We start from the raw sequence: 15480 nt of genomic DNA, 5'->3' as shown, positions 1-15480 counted from the left end.
GGGGTTGTTCATACGTTGCGTTCAACCCCTGCCATAGTTCCTGCTGGTCTCGAGACCAAGTTCCGACCACGACGATAGCGACATCGGATTTCTTGGCTGCTTCCACAGCCTCGGCGAAACCGGACTCGTCGTTGCTCCAGCGCTCACAGCCCTGGGCGTAGTGCACGCGGGCTTCCCCGTCGACGGCTGCTTTGATACCATCCAACGGCGTGACACCGCGGTATTGGCTTTGGTAGACGACATAGTCACCGTACTATTCTCGATTAGCTCGGACGTGAGAGGGCCGGTCGGGTGAGATGCGTACGTTCATGAATCCGTGCGCCATAGGCCCAATGACGGCAATGTCGCCCGTCTTCTTCAGCGGGAGGATATTGTCATGGTTCTCTAGCAGAACGATTGATTCTTTATCCAATTGCCGGGCCAATTCAACGGCCTCTTTGCTGTGAATAAGATTTTCCCACTCCTCTTTAGGAGCTGCTGGGTATGGGTTTTCGAATAGACCTGCGACGAACTTGGAGCGCAGGACTCGCGAGACAGCGGTGTCAACAGTCTCAATGTCAAGCTTGCCGCTCTCTAACAACTCAGGGATAGTGCGGAAATTGCTGCCATGATTAGCTATGTTTATCCATCCAGCCCATGAGGGGAACTAACAATGAACCACCACCCATTTCAACATCATTGCCCGCAGGAAGAGCCTGGAGGGTCACAGACTCCGAGTCAATAGGCGAGCTCTCGCAGAGGCGGAATTCGCTGCATATCCGGTCAGTTGCACCAGCATCGCTGATCACGAAGTACTCGTATCCCCATTCTTCCCTCAGTATTTCCGTGAGAAGATGGTAATCGGCGACGGCAGGGACACCATCATATCTAGGAAGAGGCGTCAGGCGATCTCTCGAACTTTTTACCGAAATAGAGCACTTACGAATGGTAGGCGCTCATGATGCTCCACGCGCCAGCGTCGATAATTGCTCGCTTGAACGATGGTAACCAACTGCATGCAAGTCAACACCGCGGCTATTGTTATCCGATTGGCACATACGTTGTTCGTCGATATCTCTCTCCGCCATGGACAGGACCAGTGTTGATCCCCTGTTCAGGCTGGCTAAACCCTGCATAATGTTTGACCTGTGCGGAAACATTACGGCTCTGCAACCCAGTGACATATTGATATCCAATCTCGCCGGCGAGGTAAGGGTCTTCCGAGAATGTCTCCTCCACCTGGAGTCCCCATTAGTTTTGTTGAACTGACTGGCATATCGAGGGAGCGTTCTTACACGACCGAATCTCAACTCACGAGCAAGATCGACAACCGGGGCGAAGAGCTGGTTAATACCGAGAGCAAGGGCCTCTTGACTAATGAGCTGTGCCATTTTGTGGATCAACTATTGCGTACGTTAGATAGTCTGACCAAGCATGACCAATGTCGCAGGAAATTGGTAGGCGCATACCTCCCGGTTAAACGAGCATCCATAAGCAATGGGAGAGTTGTAGATCGTGGCGTTGCCGATCAAAAAACCGTGAATAGCTATAGAGTTGGATACGCATCAGCACATTTCCTTCCTATCATCGCAGTATATACTCATACCTTCGGTCTGGACGAACGCCGGAATGCCCAGAGTTGTGTTTTCCAGCAGGTAGTCCTGCCCTCGCTTGACATTGGTTGCAATCCAGTCCCAAGAAACAGGGTATCCAACTGGGAAAGATCCGGCCGTCAGCAGCACTTTTGTCAAGCCGTCATGATGCAATGGCTCATACCGTAGAACATGCCGGCCTTCTCCCTCATGTTCTCGACTAAACCCGTGTAATTGAACTCCCCTGTGTCCGCATCTGCCCAATTCGTGACATCGCCTGTAATCCCAGTCAGCCACAATCATGAGCAGGATCAGCGCAACGATAATCAACCCGAGCCGGAGTTGAGAAAGAGGAAGCGGAGTTGCAGTTCCTCGCTATCCAGACAAAAACGCACCTTGTATCAACTGAGCCACCTTATCCTCAACCGTCATTCGGCCAAGAAGATCAGAAACACGGTCCTCAATGGGAGCATTCGGATCCTTGTAGAGAGGCGAAGAGTCCCGCGCCGCCGTCAAGCCAGCGCAGACCTGAAGGAGCAACAGCCCCCTCGATACGAGACGTGACAACATCGCTCCTGTTTTGTTGCACGCCACAGCAGCTATTGGCTCTGAGCTTCTCTCGCCCGCTGTCAGGGAAATCAATTCATGCAGAAAACAAAGAGGCTCGCGGACGGGGGACACTGGGCTGATCTTATTCCAAAGGTCCCATCCGCAAAAACGGAGCTCCACGGAATAGTTCGCAAAACCAGGATCGTGAGCTCAGAGCCAAAGGAAAATAGGGAAAAGAAAACGAATCAGAGCTGGGCTTCGGCGTGTGGGGGAGAGCACTTCCATTCTCACGGGAATCGCTCGCCAGAGCGAGCGAACAAACGGCCAAGGCCGGAGAGGAGGAAGATCCAAGCATTCGGAGATGAGTCCGGACCAGGATAGTGAAGACACCGAAAAGCAATTGATCAATGAGAGACGAGGGGCTGATGTGGGCAAGGACTTGAGTGGACGAGAAGGAAACCCCGGCGGAGGAGAGAGGATGGAGATCACGGTTAAAAGCAGGTGCAGGAAATGAGGAGGGGTTCCCAGACTCAGAGAGCATCATGAGCATGAAGAGCGAGCTCCGGATGGCGTAAAGATCTTCCAGGTCAATGTTTTAAGGGTCATGCTAAAAAATACTTTGTCACTTTTTCCACCTATTGAAAGCTCCACGGCAAATAATGTCTCCAAAGACCTGACCGGCACATATTAATGGTAGCCACCAGTCACGAGAGAGCGAAACGAGCTGATGCACATAAATGAAAATGAAGTGAGGGAAGAACCCGTCCATGAGAAAGTGAAGAGGCCATAAAGCAGCCGGGGATTCTCTAATTACAAGGAAATATAGGGGCGAAGAGATTATTCGCAAGGGTATCAACAGACGCCCGCCATGGACCGCAAATATCAACAATGAAGATGGAAAGGAGAGAAATATGTACCTGTAGCCATACAGTTGTAGTACCTTCGAAAACCGTTCTTCATGCATTTGCAGCAGATGCTCCCGGATGATCATCCTGATTTGAAGACCTGTCCACCCCATTCCTTTCGTCAGGCTCCTGCTCGCCATCTTTTCTTTTATGCAGCACGCCTCCCAACCATGGAGCCGATTGACTCCACGAGTCGCTTAGACTGCGCAGCCGTGAGACTGTGCTGAGATCGTCGGATTGGTTGCGAGTTATCTCTTCAGATTCCCCGGGCGTGGAGTACCCTACGCTCACAGGCGCTGTTGCAAGACCATCAGCCGCGTCCGGGGGAGCTGTGACTGTTGAAGCCCGGTGCATTCCATCCCAAGGAGCAATGTCTTGACCCTGAGGAGCATCTCCCTCGCCATTCGGGTTGCGTAAGAAGCCATCGAGAATCGATGTACTCGGGCGCTTCCTCCGTCCACCTTGTCTGCCCGATTTTCGATCCTTCGCCGGGCTCATTTCACCGCGACGTAGCGAGTCCGCAACAACTGCGCTGAACCCTCCTGACAGGGTGGAAAACAGGGGACCAGGGGAGAAGCGTGCAGAAAAGGAGTACCGCGGTTTCCTCGGTGGTGTTTGGGGAACAGTATTATTTCGAGCATTGGGCCGCGTACCGTCCTGCGCTGTTGCTCCATCCGTCTCCGGAGCTGGAGGGAAGCGAAGAAGCACCGTAGAGCTAGCTGCATGGGGCGGAGCCTGTTCCGGTGTGCTTGGTCGGTCAACTGGCTCAGAGCTAGGGGTTTTGGAGCCCTGTTCGGAGGTATCAACCCAGGGATTTCTCAGAAGAGATACGGATCGAGACGAGGCGGAGGAGCCGGGAGAAGGTTCGGAGAGGGAGCCGGCAGCCACAGAGCCAGCGGGCGAGGGGGTTGCGGCGGATAACAGTGCCCGAGGAGTGCTTTGGTTATCATCAAGATCCTCCAGATCCCTACTAAGTAGCGAGCCTGAAGGAGATTGAGGGGCAACGTCCAAAAGATCAGGTGTCTGCGGCCGTGGCATATTCCTCGTTTGAGCATGCTGAGGCGGGGTTAGGTCAACCCTGTCCTGATATCGCTCTCCGCTTAGGAGGCCGATAGCTTCTTCCTCGTCGGTAGAGTAAGAGGATTCATCATCGGCGCGAACTCGCCCACTGGTGATGAAATAAACGCCCAGGAAAGTGAGAAGACAGCCACCCACGAATTTCCCCGCGCGGGCGGCGGTGTAGGACTGGAAGTCTCGGTACAGAACGGCACTTCCAATAATAACTGAGAGGGTGAAAAGGACAAACTGCGTTGGAATCACTTGTGTGGAATCGAATCGCTGGAGAGCTTTGTTGATGTATCGAATTTGCATCAAGGCGCTGAAAACGAGAACAAATGCCAACAAATAGGTAACTGGGAAAGTAATAACATGCCACAGAGTAAATGACAAAAGTGATGAGACACCTTTCGTTGACAGAGCGGTATACCCACCTATGATAAGTTAGCGCCCACCACTGGGTAGAAACTGTCTGGGAGAGCGAATGCCGACATACCAAATAGTCCGACAAGCCCAACATCAATTAGTATCGTCCGTGATCCATACTTGCCACTCGCCCACATCAGAACAACGATGAGGGCAGCAGTGAGACCCAAGTAAAGCTCGAATTCCCACCGAGTAATCATCACCCAGATTTCATGCGGTCCGATCTTCTCTTCGGATGACTTTGCGCTGAGAACAACCACAACCGCGCCGGCAATAGCAACTATGACACCCCAAAAGTCGCGCTTCCGAAACTTTTCTTTGAGCATAAACGGCGCAATAACACAGTTCGAGATCAATGCCACAACTCCTAAAGGCGAAACGATGGACGCCGGAGCAAAGCCATATGCCATGAAATTCCCAGCTTCGCCAAGGGTCATGAGGATTATCCCTGCCCACCAATACGGAGAACGAAGATACGACTTCCGTTTCCTGTGCTGCGTCTGATCTTCAGAACGTATCGTCTGGTCCGATAGGATAGAACCCCGTAGATTGCTTTCTTGGCCAGAGATATCACCTCCAAACCTTCCCGACCGTGATGTCGATTCCTGCCCCACAGTGCTTTGTTCACCATCGTCGACAGCACCATAGGACGCCCCAGATATTTGGCGGCGATGCATGCGCTTCCAATGCAAGTCTTGTTGTAGTTTCTCATGTTCCCACTCCTTCTCTATCCGAATATGGGCGTAGCGTTGAATATTAAGGGCCAAAGAAATTAGCACATTGCCAGCCAGTGCAGTGATGATACCGATTAACGATGACCATTCGTAGGGCTCACTCCCCTCGTCGCCATGGTCGTGTCCGGTGTCCGATGCTAATGTAGGAAAAGAGTACGGAGGTGAAGTTGTGTTCTGAGAGGATATAGGTGTCGGAGCGACTGCGGAAGCGAGCGCGGCGAGCAGGCCAGCTGCTAGAGGATACTGTTGCGTCAAATCCATTAGAGGTCAAAGTCGAGGGATACGAGACAAGATAAGCTAAGCTAGTTCACAGCGAAGGTAGGAGGCAGCCTAGCTTCCGTGACCACCAAGGTGGACCAGGCACGAGGGTCCTCGAACCCTGCGTTGAATTAGGATGTGAACGAGCCCGAGAGGTTCATGCTGGAGCGGGAAAGAACTGCATCGCAGCGCCCCTGAAGATGCCGGAACCTGAGTTGCACTGTTGTCGGTTTGAAAGCGCTGCCTGGAAGGCAAGGATTCCGTTGGCAGGACAAAGATCCTGCGGATTCCCGGGCAGGAAGAGGGGGAGCAACCGATGAGAGACGAGTGGAGGTTGGAACTTGACCGCTGTTGGAGGTGGAGGAGCTCGAGTGCACGTGCGGGCGCCGGCCTCCATCGCGGACGAGGCGCAACCACCAGATCCTGCTGCGGAGTCAATAATATGCAAGTTCGAGGCTCAAATGACTGCAAAACCCCGCGCCGCTGGGTGGTGCTCTCCGATCGCTGTGTCCCATTGGCTCTGTCTCCGGACAAAGAGCGATCCAAGCGACCATTCGACGGGCTGCGCCCAACCAACATCATGAGGCAGGGGTTCCATACATCTGAACAGGCAAGGAGCACCGATGACAGCAAAGATGCTCGCGCATCAGCTTCTCTATGACTCTGCTTGCGGCAAGGACAGTCACTCCAGAAATAAGTTGGAACAACCAACGCAGGGATCTCTCCCAAACACAACATTTCTCTGATATCCCAGGGTGTTTGATAAACAACTTGTATCATTAATAGTAGTCACTAAAGTACATGACAGGCAAGGTGGCCGAGTGGTCTAAGGCGCACGGTTCAGGCTGGACTGATCCAAATCTTCCGTGTCATTTGTTTGGCGTGGGTTCGAATCCCACCCTTGTCAACTTCAATTCTTTTTTTTTTCCGGTTACTTCAACTTCTTTCCGCCACGGAAGAGGAATGTGCTCTATCTAGCAAGCGCTCTCAGAAAATGGAACCCTGGTCATATTTCTTCTCAAGAAGTAGAGTTTGAGTACCCATTACCTCATCCCTCAATCGCCCCATCGTCAACCTTGTCAATTCCTCAAATTTATACTCCGCTGTAACAGAATAAACAACTTATTGTCCAGCCAACGAAAAATTAACTTTACGTCTCAAGAACAACCCCGAGACAAATACAGAGAGACATTCCCAGTTATAATCTATAAAGCCAAAAGAGTCATTTTCATTTCAGCGTCGCGCCCTTTTCTTCTCTGGTTGTGGTTCTTCATCATCACTTAAATCCCGATAGATTGGTGTAGGCTGTGTCTCTTTCCATGCCTTTGTGAATATCGGATCCTTCTGTGCCTTCTCAGCATATTTCAGCAGGGCCTCACGAGGATCCTCGTCGCGCATGGAGCTAAGAGGGATGTTCTCCCGGATATGCCTCTCGTCCGGTTGCGACTTCGCAAATGGCGTCTGCGCAGGGAGGTGAGGTCTTCTGGGGTCCCTCGACCGGCCGGAAGCTGTTAACCCAATGGTAGGGTGCCGAGCAGACCACGTAGATGAACTATAATGTGGGACACCGTTCGATCCGACAACCACTGAGTCTCCCGAGATACCCTGGGAGAGGTTCATAGTAAGGCTCGGGTCGTCGTCGATATGACGACGCTTAGGAGCCTTGGACATGACCAGAGCAGCACCCTTGGTTGAGATGTTAGGGTTATAGAGAACGTGGGTTTCGGCGTTCGCTGATCCAGTAAGGATCTGGTTGAGTTTTTCGTGCCACTGGACTGTGATCAAGGGCGACTCAGGCGTTACTGGAGTGACCAGCTCCGGCTTCAAGGTAGCTGGATTTAAAATATGCAAGTGGCCGGTCTCTGAACCAGTGACAACGTTCGCCGAGGTCGGCGAGAAGATGATGTTCGAGGTCGGAAACCGGGACGAGCTCGATGGATGCGCAACGGTTGTGATCGGCTGCTTGAATTTCCTGGTATCCCACAATTTGATGGTATCATCTCCACCCTTGGTGATGACAAGTCTCCCGTCAGAGCTAACGTCAATACCGCTCGTCCAAGTAACCCGTGTATGGGCATCTCGAACCTCGGCACTAGGCCGAGTATAAGGTCCGTTTCCACCCCACATCAACAAGCTACCGTCAAGCGCCGCAGCAACAAGAACACTGGGGCCGCCCTGTTTCGGAGAGCTCCACGCGACAGCAGTCATTTTGCTCCGACCAGCGGAGCCTGCAGCCCGTGACTTGTGCATAATCACCTCCCTCTGTGATCTTCCAATGTTCGCATCCCATATCCGTACCGTGCTATCCGTTCCCGCGGTTGCGCACAGATTTTCATCTGTCGGAGACCACGCGCCGCTCGTCACCTCTGAGATGTGACCCTTGGTATGGTGAAGATCCCGCAGATACATATCACCCTTCACGAACTCTGTAACCGTTTCACCATCGCGATCAAGTATCCTCGGTTGTGGCGTGGCAGAGACGACGAGAACATAGGCCGGAGAAATGGGATTAAAGGCCGTGTAGTGCACTGCGTGCGTGTCCTGCGCCACAGACTGCTTTTTCGCAGAGGGATCGACGGACTTGAATGAGCGCACGGTCGAAGGTGTCATAGAGGCAAAATCATGAAGTTTTATCGTACAGTCAGTAGAGCCGGTGATTAATCGCGATCCCGAGGGGTCAACAGTAATGGTGGTAACGGCGCGCTCGTGCGTTTTCATGATTAGTTCATGCGATACAGGGAATTCGTCCTCATCGTCGGAGTCCGAGTCCGACTCGGAGCCATCTGAGCCATCTGAGTCGTCTGAACCATTGTTTCTGTTTCCATTCTGTGCCTGAGGTCCCACGTCGTCATCAGAATCAGATTCCGCGCCGCCGTCTCCGTCACCAATCAACTTCTTCTCGTCGCGGCTCTCAGGATTGGAAGGGCGTTTCGTGAGGTCGATCTGGGCGTTGACATTCGCCTTCTTCTCCTGCTTCCCAAAGCTTGAAGGGAAGAACTGCTTGAAAGCTTCTTCATCGAAACCGTCCATTGTAATCGAGTTTTAACCGAAGTGCTGCTTCTGAACGGCTCTGACAATGCCTTCAGCGGCGAAGAAAGTTTGTAAAGTTTATGATGTTTGCAGTGTTTGAGTGTTTGTCTTTATCTTATCAGGCCCCAGACCGAGGCACCGCTGCCTGTGGAACAGAGCAGCGCCCCAGTGCAGAAGCAGAAAATCCATAAAATATTTTATTGGGGATCAAGAATGGTAAAATTTCTGGAGTGACTTCAAGCCGCACGGCAATCGGCTTGGGATCTTTTCTGGGTTGCCTTGACGAGAGATACATATATATATCTGTGCTCCACGGATACAGCAACAGCAGACGAACGTAAACTTGCGGCCTTCGTTTAGGATTAGGTCAAACAAGGTTGACTTCTTTGCTTGATGCGTTGCCGCAGTCCAAAATCACTCATTCAGTTCCAGGATTCCCTCCTTCCAGAAACTTGAAAAACGTAAGCAAATTCCCATCCGGATCCTTGAGTGCAAACTGGCGAAACCCCCACGGCTTATCCTCAACCTCTTCGGCAATCTGCACACCAGCCTGATCTTTCAAATAGACATAGTATTCATCAAACTCAGTAGTTCCCAGAGCAATCATCGCCTCCGACGCCTTAAAGCTCTCGGGAGTATCGGCTTTGGAGAAGTAGAAATTGGCGTCCGCCTTTTTGCCGATGAACATGGAACAGAAGTAGAGCGCCTCGGAGTCCGGTTCGTCCTCCTCGGGTTTGATGCTGGCGAGCTCGAAGCCGAGCTTTTTGGTGTAGAAGTCGATTGTGATGGGGATTGAGCGGGATTCGAATACCGGAATAACTTTCCATGCTGAGTTTACTAGTCGAGAGACCATGATGAGTCGGGGATGCTGAACAGGCTTGATCGAAATTGAGAGTGTTGCGGGTTTTGGGACGAGAAGAGACTTGCGCTGGGCTCTGTTATGGAGGACCAAATGAAGGCACACGTGTAGGTGGGAACCTTGGAAGAGAGGAGAGAAGACCTTGCTGGGAAGAACTGTTCAACAAGAAAATCAATGATTCTGCTATCAATACGAGCCAACAGGGATGTCGAAGGGCGCGAAACTTCAGGCACCAGCTGACCCGCAACAGAAGGCAGCAGACATCGAGCATGGACCACTCGCAGGTGAATTGTCGGCTTCCCTGAATCTCGAAATAACCTCGTGGAAATCTTGATATCTACGAGTATTGTTCGGCGGGGACAGTATTACCGGCTTCTTATCTCTGAAATCATTCTAACGGCGCAACAATGGAAGCTCATCATGCTATTTACGACACCTGTGTCGACAGCATGTCGTACTCTCATTACGTGGATAGGCGGACAACATAATTGCTGATATGGATAGGAACCGAGAAATCCGCATAGTCAATGGCTAAATAGTATGGACTTGTCAGGATTAGAATACACTAGCTTTGTGGTATGATGAAATCGGCGGGAAGAGGGCGCGACACAATAACCACGTGCATCTACAAGTACAGTCCCTCCACAGGACCACCGTCCTGCTTTGTCTTCATGATCCGTTCACGAGCGGCGCGGAAATCGTCCATCTGGACCCTCATACGGCGTTCCCTAAGTGCCATCAAGCCAGCTTCCGTGCAAATGGCGCGGATATCCGCACCCGAGAGATCGTCCTTCTGGTTGACAAACTCGTCGAGGTCGACATCGTCTCCAAGAGACATCTTCGAGGTATGGAGGGTAAAAATCTTCTTCTTGGTGTTTTCTGCATTTTATTAGTATGAAGCTTCTATCTGTATCAATGGCTTAACTCACGATCTGGACTCTCGAAAAGAATCTTGCGGTCAATACGTCCCGGACGAATCAAAGCTGGGTCGAGTGTTTCGATTTTGTTGGTAGCCATAAGAACCTTGACGTCGCCCCGGTCATCGAATCCATCGAGCTGGTTAAGGAGCTCAAGCATGGTCCGCTGAATCTCTCGTTCACCCCCGGAAGTCGAATCATAACGCTTCGTACCAATCGCATCAATTTCATCGATGAAGACAATAGACGGCGCGTGTTCTGCTGCCACTTGGAAAATCTGCCGCACCAGGCGTGGACCGTCTCCAAGATACTTCTGAATCAGCTCACTTCCCACGATGCGCAGGAAAGTTGCGCTCGTCTGGTTAGCGACTGCCTTGGCAAGTAGAGTCTTTCCGGTTCCTGGAGCCCCGTAGAGGATGACACCCTTCGGCGGTTTAATACCCATCTCCTCGTATAGCTCCGGGTGAAGCAGAGGCAGCTCAACTGATTCTCGAACTTCCTGAATCTGAGATTCAAGACCACCAATATCCGCGTAGGATTCGGTTGGCGCTTTGTCAAGCTTCATTACTGAGACCAGCGGATCCGACTCTTCCGTCAGCACACCGACCACCGAAACCGATTTGTGGTGCAGGAGAATGCTAGCACCAGGCTCAAGGAGGTCTTTATCAACAAATGACATGATGGACACGTAGTATTCTGGCCCTGTAGCGCTCGAGACAATCGCGTGGTCATCGTCAATCAACTCCTCCAAGTTGCCAACACCCATGGGACTTCCTCTCATATCATCGACTCGGCTACGCTCATCCGCATTCCTGTCCGTGATGTCGACGTCACCACGGGCAGCGGTATCTTGAGAACTCTGTGCCTTGGACTTGCGCACCCGCTCCATGTTCTCCACGTATTCTTCCTCGAGCAGCAGGTGGTCGTGAACACGCTGCATTCGAAGATATCTTAATTTACACCGTGACGTCGGATAAATATCTGGGAGTTTCGACGCGGTGCTTGGGCCGGCGGCCTTGCGCTTCTTGCGTCCGATGCGAGTGGTGGGAGGGGGAGGCGGCTCATACTTCGGCTTGTCCTTCTAGAACCGGGTGTCAGTAATGGCCACGAGTGTCATCTGGCTGGGAAGTATCTACCTTCTTATCTTTGTCGTCCTTTCCGTCTCCTCCGGGACCTCCGCCGATGTTGGACTGTTGGTTACCCTATTTATTTCAGGCCTGTCAGACGGGAGCGACGTTGTGAGAAAAAAGATGTGACAAACCATAGTCAGCGAGGTATGTTTGACAAACTTCTATCAAGAAGCAGGATTGCAGTAGAGAGGTTGGATGCAAGGGAAAAGGGAAAAGGGAAAGGATAAGGCGCGGAAAGAGAGCAAGGAGATTGGGGAGCTTTCGAGAGCTTGCTTCAGGTCAGGCTGGAAGCTGCTGTCACAATCCGCTCGGTCAGGTCTTGGCATTGATTACGTGTGGTGGACTGTCCACGTGACTCTGTTTTGTGTATGAAATGTGCCGAGTGGCTTGGAAACCAACAGAATCGAGCAAGGTTTAGGTACCTATTATTTGATTAGGCATTTGTACAAGTGCGAGCTAGCTGTTTTGTGGGTGAAGTTGAGGGAGTTGTCAAGTCTCGTTGGGCCACTGATTGAAGAGACATGCCCAGCCTGTGAAAGGGCCTCTTCTCGGAGTAAATGGTGTTGTGGTGCCCGTGTTGGCTCAGGCTTGTCTGCTCGGAAAAGAAAGGAAAGACGCAACTTCGGTGACCAACTTCTTCTTCACCATCATCCGCCATCTTTCTTGTCCCCATCACTCCACACTATTTCTACCTAATCGACGCATCAAGACAGACAGATAGTTTCTTAGTTTTTACTGGTCGACATTCGTGCCCCATCCACCGGCCCCTCAATTTCCCCTCCCACTCTGCGTGAGGCTCTGTCGCAACCCAAGGCTCCCAGTCATATCTCCGACGCAGCTTTCCACGTCATCCACCTCTGTGACTCGATTTATTCCAGGTGATTTCCTGTCGTCCACTATCCCAACGTTGGGGATTGTTCGTTCTTCTCTCAGGGCTAACCAGAGTGCCGCCGACATAAAGCCCTGCTTCCTCGCTATTTCTGAGGCTCCTGAATCGCAAGGTCGTCCTGCATAATTAGTAACCATGGCGTCGAACCGAACCCGCCGTATCGCGAAGGAGATCGCCGATATTCGTGCGGATTCGCACTCCCAGATCACTGCGGAGCCGATAGGTGATGAGGATGATATCACACAGCTTCTAGGCTCCTTTCCAGGGCCGCCTGGCACTGCGTATGAGGGTGGCACATTCAAGGTCGATATCAAAATCCCCACCGAATACCCATTTCGACCGCCTGTCATGAAGTTCGTGACCAAAGTCTGGCACCCGAACGTCAGTAGTCAAACGGTGAGTCCGTCGGCCCCAACTCGAGTCTGCGCTATACTCATCGCTGAAACAACTAGGGTGCCATCTGCCTTGATACCCTATCGTCCGCCTGGTCTCCTATTCTTACCATCAAAGCCGCCCTTCTCTCGTTGCAGTCGCTGCTCAGCACTCCGGAGCCTAAAGACCCCCAAGACGCCGAAGTTGCCGGTATGCTACTTCGGAACCCAAAGGAGTTCGAGCGGGTGGCACGGGAATGGTCTACAAAATTTGCGGGGGCTCCTCGGCGGCTTGCTGGAGAAGGCAGCGGTGGCGCGACAGCGGAGTCACTCCGCCTGTTGGAGCAAAAGGAGAAGGAAGATCGGGAGAGGGAGGATCTCTCGAAGTATGGCTCTGATTTTCCACCGAGATGGCCTTTGGCTTACACATATTGACAGATACGATGGGTATAATAAACAAATGATCGACAGGTTTTGTGCCATGGGCTTTGACCTGGATCAGGTCGTGGCTGCCTTCAACTACTACGGTATTGACCGGAATGGCGGCGAAGACTATGAGTTAGAGGAGGCTTATATGGGCGATGTTACCGCACGACTCCTCGGCGAGCCGTAAGGTGTTGTGACTTTCAGGGAGTTTTTTTAGGACAGGTGGACTTGATGATGAGCACGGTGCCTGGCGAATTCTTGATATATTTTCTTGCCCTCTTTTCAGGCTTTGGGGCGTTCAGCCAAAGATAATGCCGTCATGACTGGTTAACTGCATACATTGCGATTTTGCATTTTATGGCCTGAGGTTGTCCCGCTTGATTAATCGTATCCCTACTCTATATCAACGCCTAACTTGATGAACTATTGCTACCGTCTGATCTCCTGGAAATTGGCAGGTCTGAAGCAAAAAACAAGAGGACTGGGTCCCTGTCGAGCTGGAGCGCTGGCGGGATTACCGCATTGGGCTCCGTATCGATAAGCACGTGGATCCGCCGAAAGCTCCCAACTTTTACCTCAACTCTCTTTGACATCCGCAACAACAGTCCCTGTCATGGATTGATGAGACGGTCGATACTCGGATAGCGAGTACCGTCTTTAGATTTTCCTGATCTTACATAACTACGACTCGCAGCTCCTGCAATAGTAGCGACTAAACCCCAATTCTCACTTTCCGATCGCCATGATCGAAGACGATTTCTATCGCACCTCCTCGCAGTTCCGCCTGTGGTCCTTCACGGAGGATTCTCTGCGGTCACTACGGCGGAATACAAATACCCTTGCGAGTGATCGCGTGCGGGATGCCCTGCGCCGGGCGCGTGAGGCGCGAAAATCAGCCAGCTCCTCTGCGGTTGGCACTCCCAATCCGAACGCGAGCGATGCGGACAGCAAAACCGGGGATGAGAAGGATATTGAATGTCTGACGCCGGAGGAAGAACAGGACTTGGTGCGGTATTTCTGTGAGCAGATTGTGCAGCTGGGGGAGAGCTATAAACCCCCGCTACCGACAATAGTGAGGGTATGAAAACCTTGCAAAACGCGAGAGGGATGCCTTCTAACGGCGATATTCATATACAGGCCACCGCTATCCAGTACCTTCGCCGCTTCTACCTCACCAACTCACCCATGACCTACCATCCCAAAACTATCATGCCATGCGTCCTCTTCATCGCCACCAAAACCGACAACTACTACATGTCGCTCCGACAGTTCGCCAATGGAGTCCCCGGCGACACCTCAGCAGAAGATATCATTGCCCCAGAATTCCTTGTCATGCAAAGCCTCCGTTTCACCTTTGACGTCCGACACCCCTTCCGCGGCCTCGAGGGCGGAATCATGGAGCTCAACGCCATCTCCCAAGGCCTTGGCCAACCAGCACCTCATAACCTCCAACAAACATCCGACGACCTCCGCCGCGCCATGCTGTCTCTTCCTCTACCGCCTAATACCTCGTCATCCTCAATATCGGACCGCCTGGCGCGAGCCCACCACAATGCACGCGAGATCCTCAAATCCGCCGCCCAAATGACAGACGCCTACTTCTTCTACACCCCCGCTCAAATATGGCTCTCCGCCCTCCTCCTCGCAGACCGCCCGCTCGCCGAATTCTACCTTGATACCAAACTTGGCGGTGCCGGCCCAGACCCTACCCACCCGCTCACCCAACTCCACGCCAAACTCCTCACAACCCTCCATAACTGCTCCACCCTCCTCCAATCCTACAAACCTCTCGCCTCAGACCCAGACCAGAAGAAGGCCATGCGCCGCATCGGGAAAAAACTCTACCACTGCCAGAACCCAGAGAAGGTTAACAACCTGGCTGGCCAGAAGCGGATCCCCGCAGCCGCAGCGGCGACTGCAGCGACAGCATCCGCAAATGACCACGACCACGCGACGCCAGAAAGCGAGATGGAGCAGATCGCCAAGAAGCGCAAAGTCGAGGGCGACGCGAGGCGGAAAGACGATATCTTCGGTGGAGAGTTGGTCATGGAGAGGACGAGGGAGAGGCAGGGCTCATAACAGTACCATGGCCTGAGCTGGGATGCAATGCGACCGAGCTAGCGTGCGTTTATAGATGTACTAAAATTTCTGGAACGGATTGGTAATATATCGGCATACTGCATTATTGTCCAGATTGGACCTTAGGTGCAGGGATCTGTGGTGTTTCTGTCCTGCGAGAAGTGAAGAGGCCGGGATCTTGGATTTGTGGGATATAGTAGGGGGATACCTAGGTAGTCAAGGGGAGTATGAATGGAAAATCTACATTATGTTATGGTTTTCAAGTTGAGCAAGCAGGCTG

At 52.2% G+C, this 15480-nt stretch overlaps 5 protein-coding genes and 1 non-coding gene across 6 annotated transcripts; 3 read left to right on the top strand and 3 right to left on the bottom strand.

The window, feature by feature from the left end:
- Positions 1-14: 14 nt before the first annotated feature.
- On the bottom strand, positions 15-2141 carry BJX67DRAFT_385807 (glycoside hydrolase family 3 protein; the record flags this gene model as incomplete). Its single annotated transcript, XM_071033937.1, has 10 exons — positions 15-253; positions 305-602; positions 652-867; positions 923-991; positions 1040-1218; positions 1275-1382; positions 1449-1525; positions 1586-1693; positions 1756-1848; positions 1967-2141. Coding segments are annotated over 10 exons (1562 nt in total), but the record flags the coding sequence as incomplete, so codon positions are not given.
- Positions 2142-2623: 482 nt separating this feature from the next.
- Positions 2624-6006, bottom strand: BJX67DRAFT_366787 (DUF803 domain membrane protein). Its single transcript, XM_071030441.1, has 2 exons — positions 4578-6006; positions 2624-4515 (listed from the first exon to the last, which is right to left on the bottom strand). Exons 1-2 carry the CDS (start codon positions 5500-5502, stop codon positions 3077-3079), a joined length of 2364 nt encoding a protein of 787 aa, XP_070881288.1. The 5' UTR covers positions 5503-6006; the 3' UTR covers positions 2624-3076.
- Positions 6007-6306: 300 nt separating this feature from the next.
- On the top strand, positions 6307-6406 carry BJX67DRAFT_t89. The gene has a single exon. It is a non-coding gene; the product is annotated as a tRNA-Leu (tRNA).
- A 326-nt stretch (positions 6407-6732) lies between these two features.
- Positions 6733-11245, bottom strand: BJX67DRAFT_375417 (26S protease regulatory subunit 4; the record flags this gene model as incomplete). Its single annotated transcript, XM_071031688.1, has 5 exons — positions 6733-8271; positions 8344-8510; positions 9820-9824; positions 10018-10213; positions 10318-11245. The coding sequence occupies 5 exons, from the start codon at positions 11243-11245 to the stop codon at positions 6733-6735; spliced, it is 2835 nt and encodes a 944-aa protein (XP_070881287.1).
- A 480-nt stretch (positions 11246-11725) lies between these two features.
- On the top strand, positions 11726-13667 carry BJX67DRAFT_366777 (E2 ubiquitin-conjugating protein UBC1). Its single transcript, XM_071030440.1, has 3 exons — positions 11726-12720; positions 12777-13081; positions 13134-13667. Exons 1-3 carry the CDS (start codon positions 12460-12462, stop codon positions 13306-13308), a joined length of 741 nt encoding a protein of 246 aa, XP_070881286.1. The 5' UTR covers positions 11726-12459; the 3' UTR covers positions 13309-13667.
- A 45-nt stretch (positions 13668-13712) lies between these two features.
- On the top strand, positions 13713-15444 carry BJX67DRAFT_366775 (TFIIH complex kinase subunit CCL1). The gene is made up of 2 exons (XM_071030439.1): positions 13713-14199; positions 14259-15444. The coding sequence occupies exons 1-2, from the start codon at positions 13864-13866 to the stop codon at positions 15198-15200; spliced, it is 1278 nt and encodes a 425-aa protein (XP_070881285.1). The 5' UTR covers positions 13713-13863; the 3' UTR covers positions 15201-15444.
- The last annotated feature ends 36 nt before the right edge of the window (positions 15445-15480 follow it).

Source organism: Aspergillus lucknowensis, assembly GCF_044049455.1.
Source record: "Aspergillus lucknowensis strain CBS 449.75 chromosome Unknown BJX67scaffold_70, whole genome shotgun sequence".
Classification (NCBI taxonomy): domain Eukaryota; kingdom Fungi; phylum Ascomycota; class Eurotiomycetes; order Eurotiales; family Aspergillaceae; genus Aspergillus; species Aspergillus lucknowensis.
The sequence above is the reverse complement of the archived record's forward strand: the minus strand, read 5'-3'. Positions and strand labels throughout refer to the sequence as shown.

What these genes read in the sequence shown, in the direction of transcription:
- BJX67DRAFT_366787 (XM_071030441.1), bottom strand. Translation starts at nt 5,502, where the DNA reads ATGGATTTGACGCAACAGTATCCTCTAGCAGCTGGCCTGCTCGCCGCG. An exon ending in TGGGCTTGTCGGACTATTTG is followed by an intron (nt 4,516 to 4,577) that starts GTATGTCGGCAT and finishes AACTTATCATAG; the next exon opens with GTGGGTATACCGCTCTGTCA.
- BJX67DRAFT_366777 (XM_071030440.1), top strand. Translation starts at nt 12,460, where the DNA reads ATGGCGTCGAACCGAACCCGCCGTATCGCGAAGGAGATCGCCGATATT. An exon ending in CGAACGTCAGTAGTCAAACG is followed by an intron (nt 12,721 to 12,776) that starts GTGAGTCCGTCG and finishes TGAAACAACTAG; the next exon opens with GGTGCCATCTGCCTTGATAC. An exon ending in GAGAGGGAGGATCTCTCGAA is followed by an intron (nt 13,082 to 13,133) that starts GTATGGCTCTGA and finishes ACATATTGACAG; the next exon opens with ATACGATGGGTATAATAAAC.
- BJX67DRAFT_366775 (XM_071030439.1), top strand. Translation starts at nt 13,864, where the DNA reads ATGATCGAAGACGATTTCTATCGCACCTCCTCGCAGTTCCGCCTGTGG. An exon ending in CGCTACCGACAATAGTGAGG is followed by an intron (nt 14,200 to 14,258) that starts GTATGAAAACCT and finishes ATTCATATACAG; the next exon opens with GCCACCGCTATCCAGTACCT.